The sequence below is a fragment of the Nicotiana tabacum genome, chromosome 11 (assembly GCF_000715075.1).
Source record: "Nicotiana tabacum cultivar K326 chromosome 11, ASM71507v2, whole genome shotgun sequence".
NCBI lineage: Eukaryota > Viridiplantae > Streptophyta > Magnoliopsida > Solanales > Solanaceae > Nicotiana > Nicotiana tabacum.
This window is the reverse complement of record NC_134090.1, coordinates 158,237,371-158,261,528: the sequence shown is the minus strand read 5'-3', so window position 1 is coordinate 158,261,528 and position 24,158 is coordinate 158,237,371. Positions and strand designations below refer to the sequence as shown.

General features: G+C 33.4%; 3 protein-coding genes across 3 annotated transcripts; 1 reads left to right on the top strand and 2 right to left on the bottom strand.

Annotated features, from left to right (window-relative positions):
• Positions 1-7,665: 7,665 nt before the first annotated feature.
• On the top strand, positions 7,666-13,402 carry LOC107806685 (two-component response regulator ARR1-like; the record flags this gene model as incomplete). Its single annotated transcript, NM_001325790.1, is given in 12 exon segments — positions 7,666-8,176; positions 8,991-9,143; positions 9,239-9,628; positions 11,425-11,501; positions 11,636-11,717; positions 11,720-11,740; positions 11,743-11,756; positions 11,759-12,161; positions 12,163-12,167; positions 12,169-12,183; positions 12,185-12,781; positions 12,867-13,402. Coding segments are annotated over 12 exon segments (2,004 nt in total). The 5' UTR covers positions 7,666-8,001.
• Positions 13,403-14,392: 990 nt separating this feature from the next.
• LOC107806678 (GATA transcription factor 15-like) lies at positions 14,393-16,017 on the bottom strand. The gene is made up of 3 exons (XM_016630881.2): positions 15,787-16,017; positions 15,555-15,677; positions 14,393-14,919 (listed from the first exon to the last, which is right to left on the bottom strand). The coding sequence occupies exons 1-3, from the start codon at positions 15,805-15,807 to the stop codon at positions 14,521-14,523; spliced, it is 543 nt and encodes a 180-aa protein (XP_016486367.1). The 5' UTR covers positions 15,808-16,017; the 3' UTR covers positions 14,393-14,520.
• A 2,279-nt stretch (positions 16,018-18,296) lies between these two features.
• Positions 18,297-22,588, bottom strand: LOC107806670 (uncharacterized). Its single transcript, XM_016630873.2, has 4 exons — positions 22,129-22,588; positions 21,379-21,551; positions 19,473-19,826; positions 18,297-18,974 (listed from the first exon to the last, which is right to left on the bottom strand). The coding sequence occupies exons 1-4, from the start codon at positions 22,356-22,358 to the stop codon at positions 18,610-18,612; spliced, it is 1,122 nt and encodes a 373-aa protein (XP_016486359.1). The 5' UTR covers positions 22,359-22,588; the 3' UTR covers positions 18,297-18,609.
• Positions 22,589-24,158: the final 1,570 nt, after the last annotated feature.

Here is a 24,158-nt window from a genome sequence, read left to right as displayed (position 1 = left end):
CCGGGACCGGCAGGCGGGCCTGGGCCGGTCCTGGCGGGCCTGGCGGGCCCAACGGCTATTTTAAAAAAAAAAAAAAAAAAAAAAAAAAAATCAAACGGCCATATTTAAAATCTAGCCGTTTGGGCTGAAAATATGACCGTTTTTTAAGTTAAAAAAATGGCCATTTGGCCCCCAAACTTTATTTTAACCCCAAACTTTATATAATTACACTTTTCCCCATTTCTCAACTATAAATACCCCCTCATTCTTTCATTTTTATTCACCAATTCATCAATATCTCTCAATATCTCTCAATCTCTCTCAATCTCTCTACTACAATTACTTAATTTATTGTTGAAATTTCGTGAAAAATTGTGAAGTTGTTGAATTGAAGTTTTCAAGTGTTCAACGATTTTCAATTTTCAAGAAGTTGTTCGGCAATCCGGTAAACTCGTTTCAACTCTTACGTTTTTATAATATATTTTTGTGTGGTTTAGTTTGCATAATTATAATTAATATGGCATTTACTTTGAAAAAAATGTTTGGTAAAGGAAAAGATAAAACCGGTGAAAGTAGTGGCCAACCAACTACCCTTCCCCGGCTCCCCGACCTAGAAAAGATAAGCAAGTTGAAAGTAGTCGCCAACCTAGACGTCCTCCTCCTTCCGTAATTCTTGATAGTGATCACCCTTGTTTTCAATTTACCGATAGTGAATTTTATCATAATGTTGCACCAGGTGATAGATTAGATGATGAAATTATGAATGCTCTTTATCCTAATGAAACCATCTTAGAAAATAATGAGGAAAATGAGGATGATGATGAAACTCAAGCACCGGATTTAGATGATACACCTACTAGTCCTCTTAATAACCCAAGTGATGCACCGGTCGACCCACCTGTAGAAACTCCTACTTTTAATAGAGAACCTGCTAAACGCTTAGAAACATCATTAGTTTGGAATTTTTTTACTCAAGTAAGAGAAAAAAATAAGGCTAAGTGTAAAACTTGTGGGAAATTAATGTCGCATAAATATGTAGGAGACCGTAGCGGCACAGGTAGTTTGACTAGGCACATAAAAACACACCCTAGAGATAAGGCTAGATTTTTTCAAATGAAAGCGCATCTAGAGGGGACAAGTGTAGATTCTGCGATTAACCCTAGTACAGGTTCAAATCTAGTTCAACCAGGAATTAACACTGTCACTGGAGGTATTTTATATTACGATCCAAATAGAGATCGTGAAGAATTAGCAAAGATGATTACTGTTATGTGCTTACCTTATACTTTTGCTTCTAATCCTAATTGGGTTCATTATATTAGAAGAGTGTTTAATCCTACTTATAAAGGTTGGCCTCGCGCAACAGTTAAGAGTGATATTTATAAATTCAAACATGAATATGAACAATATTTGCGTTATTTATTTACTCATATACCTAATCGGATTTCTATTACTACTGATATTGGTAGAAGTGGTAATGATTGTGATTACCTAACTGTTACAAGTCATTGGATAGATGAAGAATGGATAATGCAAAAACGCATAATTGCATATAGAATAATTAATTCGCGTCACACAGGTAAATTTATAGCTAACACTGTTGCAGATATTTGTAGATATTTTTGCTTTAGCGATAAAATAATGGCAATTTCAATGGATAATGCTTCTAGTAACACCAGTGCTATAGGCATGCTTACAACAACACTAAATCCTGCATTTACTAATATTTTCCATGTTAGATGTATTTGTCATATTTATCATTTAATTGTCGGTGATGGTATGCGAATATTAAACATAGAAATTGAAAAGGTTAGAATGGCTCTTAATTGGCTTTTTTATTCAAACCGTAGAAGTAGACTTAGAGAGTATTTTAAAAAATGTGATGAATATGGCCTTAGAGAAAGAAAGGTTCCTAAACCTTGCCCGACTAGATGGAATTGTATGTACGAAAGTTTAGTAGTAGCATATGAATATAGAAACCCAATTAATGCAACGTTTAATTCTCGGGTAGTGGTGAAGATGATGATGAAATGCTTACCACTCAAGATTGGACTAATGTTAAAATTCTTTTAGATTTTTTAGAACATTTTCAAATTGCAACAAATGCATTTTCTGGGCAATATTATCCTACTATTTCAAACTGTTTAGTTTATATTGCAGCACTATCTGATTTGTTTGTTGAATTTAGTGAGGGTGGGGATATTTATGAACTTGCTATAAATGAAATGAAACAAAAGTTTAAAAAATATTTTTTTCCTATCCCTCCTATTTATGGTCTTGCTGCAATGCTAAATCCTACAATGAAATTGGGAGGTCCTCATTTTTGGTATTCAAATATTTATAAGGCTTTAGATCTTTCAAATGAGGAAATTGCGACACTTGCAGATGCAAAAGCTTCAATTAAGATTAACGCTCAAACAGTTTATAATGCTTATCAACTTGCCTTAGAGCATGCTAGGCCAACTATTCCAACCCCTACTTCGTCTAGCTCACAATCCTCTAAAAGAGTTGCGGGCTTAAAAGCTCTTAAATCTTGGACGGAGTTCAGGGGGTCTCAAGGTGAAAATTATGATGAAACTTCACATCTAAATGAGCTTCAAGTTTATTTGTCTCAGGGACTTGAAAAGGAGAATCCAGACGGCTCTTTTGATCTTTTGGAATGGTGGAAGGCAAGGGAAAAACATTTTCCTGTTCTTGCAAGGATGGCTCGGGATATTTTATCAATTCAAGCTTCAACTGTTGCATCAGAGAGCGCTTTCAGTCAAGCAAGACTGCAAATAGGTGATCATAGAGCGTCTATGAGGGATAGCTTGGAAAAATCAGTATTGTTTAGAGATTGGATCCGCTCGGAAAGAAGAAACTTTGGAATTGCAGAAGCACAACCGGCGATAGATGAAGCTTATGAAGAAATGATAGCGGAACTTACGGAGGATTCGGCTTCGCCCGGAAGTGGTGATGAACAAGCTTCTTTTCCACCACCACCAACGCAACCTCCTCCGAACCTTGAAGGATTTATGAGATTTGTTAGAGATAATACATAGAATAATATGTAACTTGTATTTTGGCACATCTTCCTTAGTTTTTTTCCTTCTAATGGTGGTATTAGTACCTTGTTGTGCTCATTCCATTGGGGGAAGGATGACTAAGAAAGATATGTCATTTTTTGGTAATAAAATTTATTGCTTCTACCCATGAGCTTCTTTTCGCAATATTTCTTTGTCTATACTTAGAATTATTTATATGCTACAATATATACATAATATACAATATATATACTACAAGAAAATATATTTATAAGATACAATATATACATAAGATACAATATATATACTACAAGAAAATATATAAGAGAATATATATACATAAGATACAATATAATATACTACAAGAAAATATATTATGCTACAATATATACATAATATACAATATATATACTACAAGAAAATATATAAGAGAATATATATACATAAGATACAATATAATATACTACAAGAAAATATATTATGCTACAATATATACATAATATACAATATATATACTACAAGAAAATATATTTATAAGCTACAATATATACATAAGATACAATATATATACTACAAGAAAATATATAAGAGAATATATATACATAAGATACAATATAATATACTACAAGCAAATATATAAGAGAATATATATACATAAGATACAATATAATATACTACAAGCAAATATATTATGCTACAATATATACATAATATACAATATATATACTACAAGAAAATATATTTATAAGCTACAATATATACATAATATACAATATATATACTACAAGAAAATATATAAGAGAATATATATACATAAGATACAATATATATACTACAAGAAAATATATTATGCTACAATATATACATAATATACAATATATATACTACAAGAAAATATATAAGAGAATATATATACATAAGATACAATATAATATACTACAAGAAAATATATTATGCTACAATATATACATAATATACAATATATATACTACAAGAAAATATATTTATAAGCTACAATATATACATAAGATACAATATATATACTAAAAGAAAATATATAAGAGAATATATATACATAAGATACAATATAATATCAAGAAGTGATATTTATGCATGACAATTTAGTGTTTTACTATTGTTTTGTTATTTTCTTTTTCGTCAAGCACTTTAATAATTAGATATACATATATACTACATATTAATATAGCCATGATACTACAAGAAATTGTCTTTAAAAAAAAAAAAAAACCCGCTAGGCCCGCGAAGCCCACGAGCCCGGCCCGTTAAGCACAGGACCATGTGGGCTTAGGCCCGTCACGGGCCGGTTCCACCCATTAGGCCCACGAAGACCGGGACCGCCAGGCCCGGGACCGCCAGAGCCCGGGACCACGAAGCCCGGGACCGCGAGGCCCGGCCCGTTAGGCCCACTAAGGCCCGGGCCCGGGACAAAATACAGCCCTAATTGGAATAGAGAAAAGGTTGTTTTAGAATATACTGTTGGTCTTCTGTTTGATGCTGTTTAATTTGTACGAAATTTTGGTATTGAAAACACACAATTGCACAAATAAGAAGAAAAAAAGAAAAAAAACTGCTTGGGTCAACTCGTATAATTATTAGTGGTATTCTTTATTTTTTATCCGGTGTCAAATACCCAACCTGAATTCCGACTAATTCCGATTTTTGAATCATGACGCTAATGAAAGGGGAAAACATTCCTTACCAAAATCTTTTCTATTCCAAGTACTGGAATCTGGTGCCTTTAGTTAAGAGTAGAACAATTTTATCCATTTCACTACAAATCTTTGGTAATACAATCAACAAATTCAGTATAATCTTATAAATGGAAAGAATAATGCATACGCAAATCTTACCCCTACCTGAAGATAACGTTGGTCTACGGCCCTTTGGTAATAATTGAAATAATTGTAATGTCTATGGTAATAAAAGTTAAATTTGGATTTATTTCACCACTATCTAAAACTTACGGTACATTTCTTGATAGAATATTTTCTTTCTTTTGACATTTTATGGGAGTATAAATTTGTGATTCATCGTATTACCGAGTTGACAAATGACAAACATATTGTAGACTTGTAGTATATCATTCACAGGTCAAATTTCAAAAGTACTGAACAAGTACATGAAGATAACCATCATTTTTTAGGTTGAAAACCTAACTTCTATACACCATAGATACCAGCTTTTGATATTTTATAGTAGCACTAATACTCAAAAATTAAGATTATATTTTCTTGGACGATATAAAGCGAGTGTCACTGATACTCAAAGGTAAGTACTATAAAGCGATCAAGTCGGTCATGATGTATGAGGCTGAGTGTTGGTCGGTTAAGAAATCTCATATCCAGAGAATGGAGGTAGCCGAAATAAGGATGTTGAGGTGGATGTGTGAGCATACTAGGATGGATAAGATTAGGAATGTTGATATTCGGGAGAAGATATGTGTGGCTCTCATTGATGACAAGATGCGGGAAGCAAGGGTCAGATGGTTCAGGAATGTTCAGAGGAGAAGCCCGGATGCTCTGGTAAGGAGATGCGAACGTTTGGTTGTGGAGGGCACGGGAAGAGGTAGAGGGCGGCCTAAGAAGTATTGGGGGGAGGTGATTAGGCAGGATATGACGAGACTTCAGATTTCTGAGGACATGACACTTGATAGGAACATGTGGAGGTCGAGTATTAGGGTTGTAGGTTAGGAGATAGTTGAGTCTTGTCTTATACAATATCTTTGTGAGACTAGTTTGGTAAGGATACTATTTTGCTTTTGCCTTGTTTTGTATCATTCTTCTTGATTTCTATTTCTATTTATTATATTTGTTTCATATTATCTCGGTAGTGTTACTAATATTATCTTCTTTTGTCTTTTGTCTTCTTGAGCCGAGAGTTTTTCGGAAACAACCTCTCTACTCCTTCGGGGTAGGGGTAAGGTCTGCGTACACACTACCCTCCCCAGACCCAACTAGTGGGATTTTATTGGGTCGTTGTTGTTGTTGTTGTTGTTGTTTCTTGGACGATGTATACTTGGGTAAGATCACTTTTAACCAGCGACAGAAACTATTTAGATCAGGTAGCCACAAAAGTATATAAAGTTTGTACATTTTTATAAATAACATATCGAATGTATATACACAAGAATCTATATTTTTCGACTACTATTTTAAGAAATGCTATAAATATTGTTTTTCCTATATACTTTAGGAAAAATATATAGTGAGACTGTTAAAATCAAAAAAGGAAATGTGTTTGAACGATTGACACATAAAACAAAGTAAATGCTAGTATTTTTTTTATCATTTTATTTTTGGGTGTTGTCTCAAAATACCATAGTGAGCAATAATGAATTCGAAAAAAAGAAAAAGAAAAGAAGTTAGTTATTAACTGTGGCTAAATTAGTAATTAATTAACGCTTGCTTATGTGGTATTAATTAGCTGTGCCTTTGCTATTAGAATCAGATGAACAATCAAAAGGATTTGTCAAATCAGACAGCTAAGTAAACTCGAGAAATCAAGCTAATAAATTATTTTCTTGGGATCAAATAAAATTATTTTCAATTCAAGATCATCGTATACCACATATTTAATTTTGTTAATTCTATTTCTCCATTATTTTTATTTTTTATTTTATATAATCTGAAATTATAACGAATAGAATAATAAAGAAGTGCAAGAAAATGGCACAACATGCAATATTGTAAGAGCTTATAGTATATGAAATATTGAAAATAGCCACAAATGAGCTTGTAAATATAGTAATGGCATGGGATAAACGACTTTAGATATATTGTAATCTTACATCAAAATGAAGTAAGATAAAATTAACACTTAATGTTATAAAATATGTATTTTCTGTCAGATGATAATTTTCTTTACTTAAATAAGATTAAAAGATATTGACAAATACAAATCGATCACTCAAGTTCATTAAAATAGTTAAAGGACAAATAAGAAAATGACGAGTAAAATAACATAACTATAGCTAGATGAAATTTTTAGATGATGGTCTATTACGTAAATCCACAAAGACTATTAAAATAATAATATTATTTATCCACAAAGACTAAAAACAAATACAAAAATAATTTTGGCTGGCGGTGGGGTTAGTTAAGCTCATATATGAGCTGGATCCACGCTCAATGGAGTGACCCACTAATATAATTTATCAAAAATAAGAAGAAAAAAGAAAAACAAAAAAATTTTAAAATAAAATAATATAATTTTTTATTTTTCATCCGATGTCCCATACCTGCTTTAATAACGTAGATTTTGTACCATACAAGTAACATTAAATAAATTATTTTCTATTATATTTTCAAATCAGTTATGAAAAGTGTAATTTTTTATGAAAGGTGGTCAATTGACCACCATTCAAATAATGTAGCTTCGTCCCTGTTTTCTAAACCTTACTTGTGAAATCATATTGAGTATGTTGTTGTTGTCGTGAATATGATTATGAACTCTATATATATATATATATATATAAAGTCGGGTTAGAGGACATTTTCCTTACTTAAATTTTTCTATTCTCGTATGTCGAATCCGAAATCCTTAATTATAATTAAAAATATAATAATTCTATGTATCCTACCACAACTTTTTGAAATAATAAAATAGGCTATTGTTTAAACAAGATAAACCAAAAAAAAAAGTTGGACAACTCCAAACACAGACACCCATGTTCTTCATCTCTTACAGCATACACAAAAATATATAAATTATAATTTTCATCCCTTAGTTTCCTCTTTTTGTTCTTCTCTTCCTCTTAAAGCCCAAATAAATACTTTCCTTAAAAATAAAAATAAAAATTCTTCCTGTCTCTCTCTCTCTTACAATTTTGGGTGTACTGATATGATTCCTTATGGATGTACCAATTGAGCTTTGTGCTTACTAACTTTTATAAGATACTTTTGTTCCTGTTTGTGGGTATTTTCTTTTTTTCTTTTTTCAACATATTTCCATGTAAATTTCCTGAAATTTTGAAGAAAATATGAATCTTGGTGTTGGGTCAGTTGTGAAAAATATGTCTGGTGCTAGTTGTAGTGTTTCTTGGAAGTCCAATGATAATAACCAGTTTCCAGCAGGTTTAAGAGTACTTGTTGTAGATGATGATCCTACTTGTCTTAGGATCTTGGAAAAGATGCTTAGGAATTGCCACTATGAAGGTAAATTAATTTAATCCTTGTAGTTATAAGCTATGTGTTTTGTTTTGTAAATCAAGAATGGTACTTTGTAGTTTTTGTTTTCAAGAGTTGACCTTCTTTTGGTGCTCCTTAGTTGTTAAAGTTCAAATCTTTGTTATTTTTTTTCTTGTTTTATATTGAATTTGAGTTTGTGGAGTAGGTAGTGGATGTGTTTATAACTTAATTTGGTTGGTTTCTTAGGATAAACCAGTGAAGAGTATAGTTATTATGAGATTTGATTTTCATGAGATTTGGAAATGATAGGTTGGGAATTTATGATGGAAAGAAGATCTTTGTTTAGATCTCCTGTTTACATGTTTATTAGAACCCTTAAGTTCCTCAATTAACTTTTAGGGTCAAGTGAAATCTTTCATCTATGACCTTGGTCTTAAAGGCAGCATGCTGTACTAAGCTCCCGCTATGCGTGAGGTCCGGGAAAGGGCTAAAAACACAAGGGTCTATTGTACGCAGTCTTACCCTGCATTTTTGCAAGAGTCTGTTTTCACGGCTCAAACCCGTGACCTCCTGGTCACATGGCATCTATGACCTTGGTCTTAAATAGAATATTTTAGGCTTTTGAGCTATATTGCTTGGACTCTCTGAAAATATCGTTGGGTGCATGTCGTATCCTCCAAAAGTAGTGCATATTATAAGGATCCGACAAGGGTGCGGAAGCATCTTGGAGAGTCCGTGCAACATAGCTTTTGAGGGCATTGAAGACATCTTCTTCTTCTTCTTGTTATTAGTTATTCATTTTTCCACCTCATAATTCATTTCAATGTTGTGCTTCTTCCAGTCACCAAGTCTAATCGAGCAGAGATTGCATTATCATTGCTCCGGGAAAACAGAAATGGTTTCGACATTGTTATCAGTGACGTTCACATGCCAGACATGGATGGTTTCAAACTTCTTGAGCATGTTGGTCTGGAAATGGACCTGCCTGTTATAAGTGAGTATCCCGTTCATTTTGTAAACTGTAATTTCCGAGTTTTTGAATTGCCGATGTTGTACTAATTGATTGATTTCAAATTTGTCGTTGGCTAGTGATGTCTGCGGATGACAGTAAAGATGTCGTTATGAAAGGTGTTACTCATGGTGCATGTGATTATCTGATCAAACCGGTGCGCATTGAGGCATTGAAGAACATTTGGCAGCATGTGATTCGTAAAAAGAAGCACGAGTGGAAGGACAAAGATTTTGATCAATCAGCAACCGCGGAAGAGGGAGATCGACAGCAGAAACCATCAGAAGATGTTGATTATTCATCTTCAGCTAATGAAGGAGGGAACTGGAAAAGCTCAAAGAGAAGAAAGGAGGAGGAAGATGAAACTGAAGAAAGGGATGACTCGTCCTCGTTAAAGAAGCCCCGTGTGGTTTGGTCGGTGGAGCTTCATCAACAGTTTGTACAAGCTGTTAATCAACTTGGAATTGACAGTATGGACTATTTACTTCTCTTGGCTATATGTTTGTCTTCATATTTCCCTAGGTCTATGGTTCCATATTTCTCAGAACTTAGGTTAAAGGCGAAAAACATATAAAAGTACTGTTTGTTGATGCCTTAAGCCCAAAGCACTATGAAAGCGTGGGCTTTGCAAAGAAAGGCGCTACTGAAGAAAAAGCAAAAAAAAAAATTTATACAGGCAGTGCCCAAAAAAGAAACATGAATGCAAAGAATTATTTGGACAAACGAATTGAAAAAGAACTATAAATATTTCAAGTTTATAGTTTTTAGTGGCTATTGCTTTTACACTAAATTTCTAGTTTCCTACTCTTAATTACCAAAAAAAAATCATTCATAATGTTTTTAACAGTTAATGACGCGTTGTCAACTATATTTATTGTCTCGTGCTGCCTTCTTAAAGACGAGCCTATGGCCGATGAGGCATATGCCTTAGTGCCTTGGTGTCTACACCGAAGCGCCGGCTAAGCAAGGCAAAGTGCCGAACCTGGGCTTCACCTAGTGTCAAGCGAAACTGTCTGATGTGTTATCTTTTCCTTATTCTTTGTGCTGGGAGTTTTTCCATATTTACATGAAGTTAATCTTCTCTCTTTGGATATTTATTTATCCTTTTGATATGTTAACATATTTTCTTCTGTTGTATCTTCACGACTCCCCCTTTTGAATACTTCTTTCCCTAGGATTTACTTTTATAGAAAGATATTCCCTGTTCTTCCGTGTTATTTGATATTTGTGGCAGGGAAAATTCGGTAGAAATGCTTGGCATTATACCTGGTAAAATGAGTTCTTACCATCTGAATTAACCCTTGGCCTAGCCTAATTTCTGCCCTATTTTATTGCTTCTCTCTTGTTCCCGGTTTTTGGGGGTTGTAGGGTGGAGAAACCTCATTCCAGTAATACGTACTAATCGATAAAGCTTTGTATTCCTCATCAACAGAGCTAGTCATTGAACTGAGTTCCTAGCTCCTTCTTATGAACAGTTTACTCAATTACACTAAAGTACACATGTTTAAGTTAGTACTTGAATTGCATTTTAGATCGGTGTGCAACTGATACTATAAAGTCACTCTTATTTCAAGTAGTTGTATTTGGAAATGGAAAACTTAGTTGTAAGGACAGGGATTAAGTAAAACCTTGGACAGGCTAAATTGGGGAGTGGTTCAAGAAAATTGGGAATGGGGGAGGAAAGAGGAAACTGTGAGCTATGTGAAGTAGTCAAATTACAAGAATAACATCGATTTCACTTTGCTCCAGTGTCCTTAAGTAGTTTAAATTCCTGTAAGTTTCCGTGTGTGGTTTAGCTCAAAATATGTAACTACCTTTATCCAAAGTATAGTTTTAATTTATAACAGTGATGCCCAGGTCAACTTGCGGGCACTTAGAATATTCTAACGGGTACCAACACTGCACAAGTACTGGGTCACTTATTCTAACGGGTACCAACGCTGCACAAGTACCGGGTCACAAGTACCGTGTGTGGATTTGAACCTTAGTTTTATTGCAGTTTATTTTACTGTCAATCATGGCTGATAAAATAAAATGTTCAAGATTCTATAATTCCTGAAAGCTTAGGATGAAGAGGGGAAGGGGATCGTAACGCTAGTGAGCTAGCCCTCAACCCCTTTTCAGGTTTCCTTAATATTTGATTTTCCTTTGAATTTTGTGTCTTTTACCTTAGAATGGGTTTTACTGAATTGGAAAAACATTTTTTACCTATATTATGGATACTTACTCATCTGTTATTCATTTCCAATTCTGGCGATGATTTCAGAGGCTGTTCCCAAGAAAATTCTCGAACTGATGAATGTTCCTGGGCTTACCAGAGAAAACGTTGCTAGCCACCTTCAGGTACTGAGGAACTTTACTTCCTCCCTTTTCAAGTTGATTAGTGGAAGACTTAATCTTTGTTTTGCAACATGCACTTAATAGCATTTCTCGGATTTCCTAGTAAAGCACTTATTAATGGTAATCATGTATCGCAGAAATACCGGCTGTATCTGAGGAGGTTGAGCGGGGTATCACAGCATCCTAGTGGACTAAATAACTCTTTCATGGGGCACCCAGAAGCAACATATGGAATGTCGTCTTTCAATGGGCTTGAGCTTCAAGCTTTAGCTGCCACCGGTCAACTACCTGCACAAAGTCTTGCTACCCTCCAAGCGGCTGCACTGGGTAGGTCTGCAACAAAAGGTGCTACTCTATCTATGCCTCTAGTAGATCAAAGAAACATTTTCAGCTTTGAAAATCCCAAGTTGAGATTTCCTGAGGGACAACAACAACTAAATAATAGCAATAAGCAAATTAACTTGCTTCACGGGATCCCAACAACCATGGAACCAAAGCAGCTGGCAGATTTGCACCAGTCCTCGCAATCCTTTGGCGCTATGAATATGCAAGGGAACTCCAGAGTGCAACAAAATAACGCTTTACTGATGCATATGCCTCAACAACAACCGTCTAGGGCTCAAATGCTAAATGAAACCAATAATGGTAGTCAAGTTTCGCGGCCTCCATTGACCATGTCACAGCAATCTTTGTCGTCAAATGGGATACCTGGTGCACTCTTATCACGAAGTGGTGGTATTGTTGCCAATGTACGAGGGCCGGTACACAGTCCAGTCTCCCAAGCATCTCCTATTGTAGATTTCTCGCTGAACCAAAATACCGAGTTGCAAAACAACAGCTTTCCTCTTGTGCGTAGTAATTCAGGGATGTCAACTATGACATCCAAAAGAATGCTTCAGGAAGAGGTTAACTCTGATATTAAACGGTCTAGAGGATTCCCTTCTGGTTATAATATGTTTGATGAACTGCATCAGCAAAAATCACAGGATTGGGGTTTATCAGGTGTTGGATCAACCTTCGATGCTATAACAGGAACTCTAGATGTCTCACCGTCCATGTTAGTTCAACAAGGTATTTCTTCAATGAAGAGGAATGGACAAAATGGGAGTTCTCCTATAAGCAACGCTTTCTCTAGCAGCAGGGAAGAAAGTGGAAATGTTAATCCTATGGGTGGAAATTTCCTTACTGTTAAAGCTGAACAACTTCCTGATGCGAGCTACCAAAATAACTTTTTTCCGGACCAATTTGGACAGGATGACCTTATGAGTGCCCTTCTGAAGCAGGTTAGTTCGAGTTTCTTATCCTTCAAATTTTCATTGTAATGATGACATTATTTTTACTAATTTGAATTGTATGAATTTCCAACAGCAAGAAAGTGTTGGACCAGTTGAATCTGAGTTTGGCTTTGATGGATATGCACTGGACAATCTTCCTGTGTAAGACGTGAAAACAGTTTAGGTTACGGTAGCTTACACTGTGAACATATATTTCAGAGTCGCTACTGTATATAGTTGTCTTTACAGCTGAAAAATGACTTCTGGGAAACGAAAACGCTGCAGTTCAGCTTGCTGTTCAATTCTTGATGTTGGATTCTCGTCTGGTTGCATCATCTGGTCTGATTCTTGATTCTTGTGGAATTAGAGCAAATATTGCACTGGAGTCAGATGGAAGGTAGTATGAAGGGTAATTGTGTATGATACTTCTGCATGATATGCAAAGGCGTACGTGCAAAGTTTTGACTGATATATAGCTAAGGTTATTTTAGAACAATTGCACATCCTAGAAGTAATTTGTCGAAGGTGTCGTGTTTGTGGGGTGCAACGCGTTGGTGTACGGATTCTCTTGAATGGTCGGATTTCTTTACTACCTGAAATAACCCGATTTTTATGTTACATATTTCACTTTCAGAAGTTGATCTTGATGTACAGATTAAATTTGGATTGCCATAGAGTGATACTCTCTGGGATTCTTTTAGTTGGTCATTAGCTGATATTGTTTTGCTTCCTTTCATGTTCTTATTCTTTATATGAGCAGTTTATAGAAAATGGGACCTCATTCTGTTTGTTAGCAACATATTCTTTCTAAAGCTAAGATTTTAACTTTGATTCAGCAAATAAACAGAATATGTCTATGTTTTATATGAGTTTAACTTATATACTCTGACAGACTTCTTTTTTAAACATTTTAACCAGTATTAGCAGATCTAATAGCTTTATTTTTCTAGTTATTAATCCTACTTATTATGAACAATTATCATAGTTATCTTTTAGGTGAGTTGATTGTGTAAAATTTTTTTTTTACATTGTTAGCAAGGGCGAAGACACATTGTCCTAGTTGACCACACTTCATCAAAAAATTACGTTATATATATAGGTAAAAGATTAGGTTTTACAGGTATATAATTCCTAGTTTCGCCACTGATTGTTAGTGCATAAAAGTTACTCTTTTACTGTTCACTGTAGTTTAAAGGGGAAGATCCAACTGAAGATTAATTTATATTGTAATTTTTCTGTGTTGCGGTTTTCAATTTACAAGAATGTGTCCAAGTGATAAAGTCTCTCATCTCATTTTATTAATCACTTTGTCAAGGTCTAAATTTCACTTGGCAGTGAAACAAACTGATTATTGTTTTCTTAATCATGCAATATTTATCACTGCCTTGACGAGTTACCTAAAAGAGTATAACTTTAAATATAACCAACCAAGTATATAATAATCCCATTCATTTTCCGATATCAATCTGATCTATTGTCTTCTTTTCTCCAAAAGATAAAATTTTTATGTAGCCAAAACCACACTTAAGGTTGTTGCATAAATCATCATTAAAACAGTTCTACATCTTCCACAACACATAGATCAAAAGAGTAGTTAGCATATTCAAGACTTTGTAATTAAAGTAATTTAAAATTAAAAATTGAATTTAAAATATAGAGCTCTTAACTTGATTAAGCTCCGTCTTGATCATTCAACCATACACCAACTCACAAATGGCACTACTTTTACAGCCACTACAATTTTTCTTTCATGTTTTCATATGGTCGACGAACTTATTTCGGATCGAAGCATAATTATTGTACTTGTTACAGAAAGAACCACAAGAAAGAGCCATCAATAAGAAAGCTGCTTGTTCTACGTCTCCCAACTTTCTCTTCTGAGTCGAACTCGATCTTGGTTTCTGCAAAATTACTTCTCTCCCAAAAGGAAATACTTTGCTTTTCAATGAAGAAGAAATAGTTTTCTTCCCAAAACTACTGCTTCTACTACTATCTCCACTGCTGCTATTACTGCTACTGTTACAACTTTGGTGTTGTAGTCCAATGCTTTTGTTTCCAAATGCCTTTGATTTCTTGTCTTCTTTGTTCAACCCCAGAAGTGCTCTTATCTTTTTCCTGCTTTTAATCCCACACGCATTACAAAGTGACTGCATTCAGAATGATCATATCATCAAATTCAAGTACAAAGGCAAAGTATACCAAAAAACCAAAATCACTAAAATGAGTTACTGCTCATTTTATACAAAACTATTACTCTCTCTGTTCCATTTTACATAGGAATTGTTATACAAATAGCCGGTCAAATTCAATGTTTACTTTTTCTAGCCAAATTGAAAGTGTACTATATAAAAAATCAAACAACTTTTTATAGAAAAGGCAACTCAATGCTCAAAGCATCCCTCGTTAACACAGGATACTAGAAAGGGATGCACTCCAAGAGATGTTATATAGACAAACTACCCACAAACATTAGTGGCAAGTTTCACAACTCAAGCCAGCGACCTATAGGTCCCACAGAAACAAATTTACTATTACTCCAAGGATTGCTCCAAGGCTCCCTTCAGAATCAATAACTCTTTATTCAATTAAATTATTTCATGAAATGTATTAGATATTTTTAGTTCTTAGTAATAGTTACGATCTGTAATCTTTTAGATAACTATGATGTTTGAGCCAATTTGATCGCGCCTAACTTATATTTATGATTTATAATTTTAAAACATAATTTATTTTCCTTTAATAAAAATTAAATGAAATTGAAATTACAAAGAACTACACTAACCTTGGGACCAGCAGGTCCACCTCTCCAAAGAGGAGTTTTAGTTGTACCACAATCAGCACAAGTCTTAACATCATTCCTTTCTGGTGAAGAAGTTTCACTGCTCATTTCTTCAGATCTTATACCCTGAAATACAAGAAAAAAAATTCAAATCAAACACCAATATACGTATAGAATAACTCAAATACAAGCTATCAACAAAGTAATTAGAAGAGTATAATTAACGATCACTCACCTTATCACTTAAATCCACCATTTTCGATCACCTAATCAAAAAACCCAAAATAACACTTGATTTTTTAGCTTAATCAACTAAAAAGACCAAAATTAAATAAATAAATGAAATTTCTCAGCTCTACTATAAACTAAAGAAAATAGAAATAAACAGAGTGATTTTAGGAGAAAAATTGAAGAAATGGGGGATATGGTAAGAAGATAAGAGAAGAGTGAACTGGGCGATCAGGCGGGGGGGAAAAAGAAGCGGTGGGGTTTGTAAAGGAGTAACCGAAAACCCTAGGTACGCGGGAGTCTGAAAAGACGAAATTGTCCTTGATTTGAGAACGTTTTTCAGTTTTTACCCGCCAAAAGAGTTGAGCTCTAACTGAAAAGGGCGCCAATTAATTTTGTTGTTTGCCGCTTTACTTAAATTAAGTTCTTTGATGGATTTTCGTTTTTTGTTTCTAACTGTCCCATTTAACTTTTACTCGCTTTTTAAATAATTTCAGGTATTTTTCTCGTTTTTCTTCTTGTTCTTCTTTTTCGTGTGACGGTAATTTTATATGGTGTTTATGAACATATTTTAACATAGTTTATGATATTTTACCGTGGTGAGCTGTTGTGACGCTTTATTTTTTTTTACCATTACTTAGGATTTCTTCTTCTTTTTCTTAATTGTACAATGGGTTCGTTAGATTTATTGTTATTTTGACGAATTGATGATTGGAGTTTGTTCTTAATGATATTTGTAGGTTACATTTCAAATTTGAGCTCATTTGGAGTAGATTTAGGTATTAAATCGTATATTGGATTGTTAAAATTCAAAAAACAAATTTTTGTTTCTTGACCATTCGCACTTCAGGCCTATTTGGCCTTAAGTGCATGAAAATGTTGGTTGCACTTCAGACCTTTTAGCCACTTAATTTCAATTTTTAAATTTTTAAATTCAAATTTCAAACTTTAAACTTTAAAAGTTTAATTTTATGCCTTAAAATACTTACTTTATTATTTAAAAATTTGCAAACACTTAAATATCAATTACATTGAACAAGAAAAACGTAATACACTTTAAAAAATTAATCCAGCCTAGTCCATCCGATAAGCCCAAACCTAGACGGGCCCAACAAAATCCAGAATATTCCAGCCCACTACCAGTTCGGAACCCCAGCCCACTAACTAGCCCGCCCCACTAATCGGACGGGCTGTTTTTTTCCATGTCCAGCCTCGTCCAACCCGTCCGATAAACACCTTTAATTCTTATGCTTCATTTCTTCGATTTATTTAAATCCTTATTTGTGCGTGTAATCCTTATTACTAAAACAAAAATTGGTCATAATTAACGTTTTAAAAAAAAAAAAAACTTTCTTCTTAAGCAAAAAATTAGAAAAGAAAAAACAGTCTAAGCCGACACTTGAGTATACTTTCATGTATTTATGATTTTTTATTACGAAAGAGAAAGATTAATGGACATTGGTTTCAAAATGTACATATGGTTTAGCTTTTTGAAAAATAGATTTCAAAATGTGCGTGGTAAAATAATTTAAGAAGTAGTTATGTATTTATATTTGATTTCTTATCTGGTATTTAATACTCGTATAATTGTTTCACGTAAAGGTCACTAAATAGAAAAGCGCTTCTTACTAAGATTTTTTTTATTATCAGAGGTCGAAGACAAGAACCCTAATCAACAGTCGATAGATCCTATTTATCCCACCATAACTTTTGTAGTAATTAATACTAGTAGTTGCCCGTTTGTATAATTTTGAAATTGTGTTTGGAATAGTAGATCAGATCTATTTGTATACGAGATTGCTAACTCAGATCCTATGAATTAAATATATGAGATTCAAACAGAATCATACTTAGACACGTCGCAGGAAAGCATCTTTTCTTTTTCTTTCTTCCTTTTTTCTAATTTTTATATTTTTCTTTTACCTTTTGTCTCCTCTACGTTCAACATAGTTTTAATTTTAGAGTTTCATGTTATATTTTCAGTAAAAAAATCAGGTGAGATTTACTTTTTAGTTAGTAATGTTAAAGTTGGACGACTTTACAAAAACTAGAAAATGGCTTTAGTGTGATAAACTTTAAACTGAATGACTTTTATAATTAAGAAAATGATTTTTGTATTGCAAATTCAAAGTTAAATGATTACCGATGAAATCATTTCAATTTAAATAGTTGTAGACCAGGAAAAAACAAAAAGTTAAAAGTATTTTAGTATTATGAAAAAGAAGGGGAAAAAACTCCATTGTGGGGACAAACTATAGCAGTAGAAATAAAACGAAAGAGCAATGTTTTGGAAAGAACACAAAGAAAAACAAAACTATGGGACAAACAAACAATGGGTCTTGGTCTTCCACCATATGATATAAAAAAGAAACAAAAAAAGGAAAATACTCACAATGCAACAACTTGTCAAAGAAGATATTGTAAATGCCAAATGCTAAGAGTAATTTCCATCTCATATCCAAATCCAAATGCCATGTCCTCAAGGGAAAAAAAGCAAAAAAAAATTAGCATTGCATATTGAAAACAAAGGTCCACTTTGTTAGCTAGACATTAATTCAATCAACACATCTTACAAATAGAAAATATCCAATAGCCCCCCAAAAAAAATAAGCAATAGAGACTTTCACAAGCAAATTTAATCCGTGGCGGAGCAAGAAAGTTCTAACATAGAACTAAAAAAATGTAAGAATATCACTCTTAGAGTTTGAACCTGAGACGTAAAATAATTTTGAACCAACCCTATCACGGTATAACTCCAGTATAAATAAAATCTCATTGAACCCCCTTCAATACACGTAGCTCCACCACTGGACATAATAGAGAGAGACTTCTAATACTTAAGTTTGTTATTGTGATGAGTAAATGTTGAGAAAAAATGTGCAAGCATTGCAAAGAAAGAACCAATGCAACACATGATCCATGCCACAAAAATCACAACCCAATCCTTCCATTTCTTCTTAGGAAGATGGTTTCTATCAGATTGCATTAGAGACCTATACACTGCTTCAGTTAGGGCAAATGCAGTTACTGGATCTGATTCTTCTGGTAATATCCCCTGCTCTGTCAGACATGCGATATCGTAGGCGCCTGTCGTCTCCGGTATCCCTAAATATTCGCATATTTTCAGCCTGCTGGTAATCCTTTCCTCCGTGCTAATCGTGTCACCATGTGTTAGTATTAATAACGGATTCTCGTCTGTAAAAAAAAAAAAAGAGAGAGAGAGAGATAGAGATTAAATAACTATAGTTCAACTAGTAAGGTAAATAGACATAACATTATTTTCAACCAACCTCCATCGGCGTACTTTATTTTCATGTGTAGAAATCAAGTGAATGTACAATAGTTACTAGAATGGAATAAAGAATAACTCCCTTCATTTCGTTCCTTATTAGTTCATTTCAAAGGGAATAACACTTTTTTATATTTGAAACCAATTAACTTTAAACTTTCCATTTTACATTTAATGAAAAGTTTTTGTAGTCTTATAAATGTTATGGCATTATTTAATACAAGAAGTTTCAAAAGTTTTATAAACACAAATGCTGTGATATTTCTAAGATCACCAATTTCAGAAGTCTATCTCCCCCCCTAAAATCCATGCTGAATCAAACTATGTCATATATTCAAACTATGTCATATAAATTGAAACAAGGAAGTGCAACGAGAGATTTAGATTTAAATCGAGCAACTTACTTGATTTCCTTATACAATGGTTGGTGAAGAGGATCTTCAAGGCCTCCACAGGCTTCAAATCTCCAGAATTGAAAGCCTTATTAATCTCTGATAAGTCAGCCACAACTACTACACAATCAACTTTTCTCTTAGCGTATCTTGTATTGGATCCACCATTAATAAGCTTATCACCATGTCTAAAACAAGGTTGATTATGGCGAACGCCACGAGTCATCCATGTCGAAACCTCCTCTAAGCCCTCGATCATATCATTAGAATCCAAGCCCCTTGAATCATACACACAAAATCCACTTCTCATTGATCTCAAAACATTGTGTTCTTCCAAAAACATGGTTGTATAGTGTGAATTCCCACCTATAACAAGAGTCATGCACCATAATGTTAAGGGGTCAATAATCAAAGGCGTATTTGGTATTTAAGGTCAATATATGTGAAATGCTAAACTACTGATTGCGTTAGGGTATTTAAGATCATGCATGTTCGAATACCAGATGCTTTGTGCACAGGGCTGCCCTTTTTATTCTAATTTAGCTTTTTTTTTTCTTTAAATTTTTGGAACACACATAACTGCCGGGAAGTGTTTAATTTTCATATACAATGTAAAAAATTTATTATACTATCAAGGTCACGTAAAAAGAAGTATATACATGTAATTATTCATGAAAAGCGGGATCAATAACTTGAAAAATAAGACAGATCAATTGCAACAAGTAAAATATAACTACGTATCACTATCCATAGAAAGTGAGAATTGAACCTTGAGAAAACAATGTCATAGTAAAATGTGGAAATTAAAAAAAAATTCACAGCATTACCAAAGATGTATACATTTTGAGGCAAAAGGTGAAAGTGTGAAACAAATAAAGGTTTCACAGCTATTAAATTTTTATAGTCGACCCCACTTCTGTTTTTGTTAGCAAGAATAGAGTCTCAAATTTTATTAAATTTTTTTGAAAAAACTTTTAAATGGATAATATTCAAACCCATGGATCACATCTTGCATGTGGAATTTATTAGAAGCCGCTGTCCAATTCATCAGAGCCAATTAGTGGGCCATTTCCACACTTGTGTTTAAATGTGGATAGAGTAAAGTAATTAAATAGTAGTATTTTTTTTTTCAAGAAATAACCTAAATTAAATTTTTTTGACTTAAGATTTTATAGTCACTTTGGGATGTCGGTAACTCCTAGGCCCCCTATGTGACTTGTAAACACACACAAAAAAAAAAGGTGCGATTGGGTGATATCTTTTTTTGCATAAATATGTTAAAAAGTACTTCATGTGATTTGGATGACTACTTTTAATAGCTATACTTTGAAAAGAATTTTGTTTACATTGCCAAAGATAAAAAGGCTGCAAGTTACCTTAAAAAGAAAAGAAAAGTAAGAATCCAAGTTTAGTATGTTTTTGGTAGATTAAAAAAAAGGTAGTTTTATTTGTTTATTTATTTTTGTTCTGTCAAACAAATAAGCTTCCGTTTTCTAAATAATGTAGTAGGCTATTTAAACGTTTCTAAATAATGTAGTAACTTTTATGAGCGAAAGGTTTTAAAAAAAGAAGGCGTACTAATCTGACAAACAAAGTAAAAACAACTGCTCCTACATAAATACAACAAAATTAAAATGTTGTGCAATCTCTAATAAAATAAGCATTTTCCAAAACAAAGGATTAATTTTGGTCTTTTGCCCCCTTCCCCTCTCTAAAGGGCGGGAAGGAAGTAGTAAATTTTGGTTAGACCCTATTTTATATTAAAAAATTCTTTAATATATATAAATATTTAATTGCGAACCTAACTACTAAATAAGTTATTGGTTCGATAACAAGTTCAAAACTCATAAATTTCAAATGGGGCGAAAGGATAATGAAATGTGTGGCAATAGAGAAGAGTGGAATGGAGAAAACATACTTGAACTTTGAGCAAAAGGAATGAGGCCAGATCGACCAAGAACACTATACATATAATTAACAAGAGAGCTTTTCCCAGAAGCAGATAGCCCCACAAGTAGAAGTGTGATCACTGCTGGTATATCCATATCCTCTTTCTTTATTCCTCCCACTGGTAGCCAAAAATCCCCAGACCTGTAAATAATATTTCAGTATTAACAACTTACTCTCTTGTATCATACGATACATATTAAAAGATTTTTCGGTTCGCATAAACAGTATAATTTTCTGGCAAAAATAAGTGAACCGCTTTTGATAAAATGTAGTGTTGCCACTATTTGAAATATTGGCTTTCACTTATATATCTTCAAATTTCTCATTTTCTTTTTGAAATAAAGTTCTTCAAACACAACTTTCAACCAAAAATATAAATAAATCAACTTTAACTTTAAATACTATTTTTCCAATTTAAAATCTATAGTATTAGTATATTGTATTAACAACCTACTCTTTCTGTCCCAATTTGCGTGGTAAAACTCGAATTTCCGAGTTAAACTTTTAAATTTTGACAGTAAATTTGAACATAGAATCTTTTAGTTTTTTTTTTTAGTTTTTTTTATATATTTGAAAACGATGTAAAAAATATTATAAGTCACAATTAACAATTCAAAATAATTAAAACGCAAATGAAAAAATTGTGGTCAACGAAAAACTCATTTAGCTCTTGAAATCCGAACTCCACCACATAAATTGGGACGGAAGGAGTACTAACCTGTAAGTAATAAGCTTGTGTCTGTGATCTTCAATTCCCTCAGTTGAAATCAAAGCCAATCTCTCCATTTCTCTAAGAACTTTAAGCCTAGGTGTTAGGTTTGAAAGATCAGAAATGTCAACTTTGAGATGACCATTTTCATCAAAATCTTGAGGTGTTCTCCACCACCATATAGCTGTTTTTGGTAACTCACGTTGATTATCTTCATCACTAAAGGAAAAATTTCTCATGTTTTTCTTACTTTCTAAAAGAGGAAACTCTTGGGTTTGAAATCTTGAGAGGGATTTTGGGTTATGAAATGGAGTTGAATTAGCTAAGTAATTATGGGTGTCAGCTAATTTATGGATCTGGGGATTTACTTGAGTAGGTGGGGCTTTAATAATAATTGTAATAAATTGATAGAAGAGATAGACAAGTGGTTTCCACGATATATATATTATAATATATAAAATTGATTGTATAGTTAGTGGTAGAGATGTTCTTGCCATTTCCTTTTGTTTATGTCCCTTATTTTTCTTTTAATACCTGAGTTTAAAAAAGAGCCAAAAAACGAAACAGCAAAGGAAAGAAAAGCCAATGAAATTTAACGTATAGAGGAGATTTATACACGAAGCTTCTATCATCAAATCATATTTATTTATATGATTGATTAAAACATAAGAGGGAAACATGGAAGGAGACTATGTAGACAATATATTATAGGAGTAGCAATTTTGTGGTCGTTATGAAAACAACCAACAATGCTTGTATTAGAATAGACAATTTACACTGCAATTCTTTCCTGAAACTTACGTGAATGTGAAATACTTTGTGTATCGCCCTTCTTATGGGCGGAAATAACTAAGGAATTGGGGGGGGGGGGGGGCGAAGGGACTTCAAATAAAAATGAGTATTTTTTGTTTATTTAAAAGAATACCTTTCATCAAAAGTATTTTTTGAAAAAATAATTTTAAAGAGTAACAGTTTGATTTTGGTTAATTAATTTGAATTTTTTTATTATTATATTAGAGGGCAATTGGTATTTTGACCAAAATTTCAAAAAGTGTTTTTGGTGCTGCTTCAGATTTCCGAGGACATGGACCTTGATAGAAAGGTATGAAGGTCGAGCATTAGGGTTGTAGGTTAGGAGGTAATTGAGCATTTTTCTTACTTCGTACCGGGTGTGAGGCTAGTCTGATAGTGTTTTGTCTTAGACTGCTAGTGATCAATATTGTATTCACACTATTTTTCTGTTTTTCAAAGTACCGGGCCATATTTACTGGTTACTATTATTGTTTTTCCATCTATTTCTGGCTCTTACAATGCTGTTATTATTTTTCTGGTTTCTGTTGCTTGGTACTGATCTATTGTCTCTTTTTATGTTCGATCTTGAGCCGAAGGTCTATCGGAAATAACCTCTCTACTCCCTCGGGGTAGCGGTGAAATTTGTGTACATACTACCCTCACCAATCCCCATTTATTGAATTTTAATGGGTCGTTATTATTATTATTGTAAAATTATTTTATTACTAAACTAGAAGAATTACAGCTCAAAAGCGCACACAAAATAGCAGGCACTAGCTGGACATTAAGCCCCAGTACTGGTGCAGCACAAAAACAGACCCCTACTCTTCGATTCCCCACTTCGTAAATTAGCTAGGATGTACATTTGAACAACCAAAGTATACTGCTAGTTTAGGCTTCATGCTAGCTCTAAAGAACTATAACTCGAAGGCATTCAATATATTTTTTTAGCAAGAATCATAGTCTTACCTTATCTTTACCATAATACAGACTTTAAATTTTATGGCATAGCACAAGAAGATTTATCATCAATATCAATATGACGATTCGAATAAAAACTAGAAGCGCGGCTAGGGTTCTCATGATCCAAGGTAATTAAGGGTATAACGAATAATTTAAGAATGCAACTAATAATCCATTCCAAATTTACGGAATTTTTCTAATAGATATTCTTCCTTAATTAGGATAGGCATACCATTGTGGGGTACTTAAGATAAAACATACACATTGCCTCTGTAAGGACATAA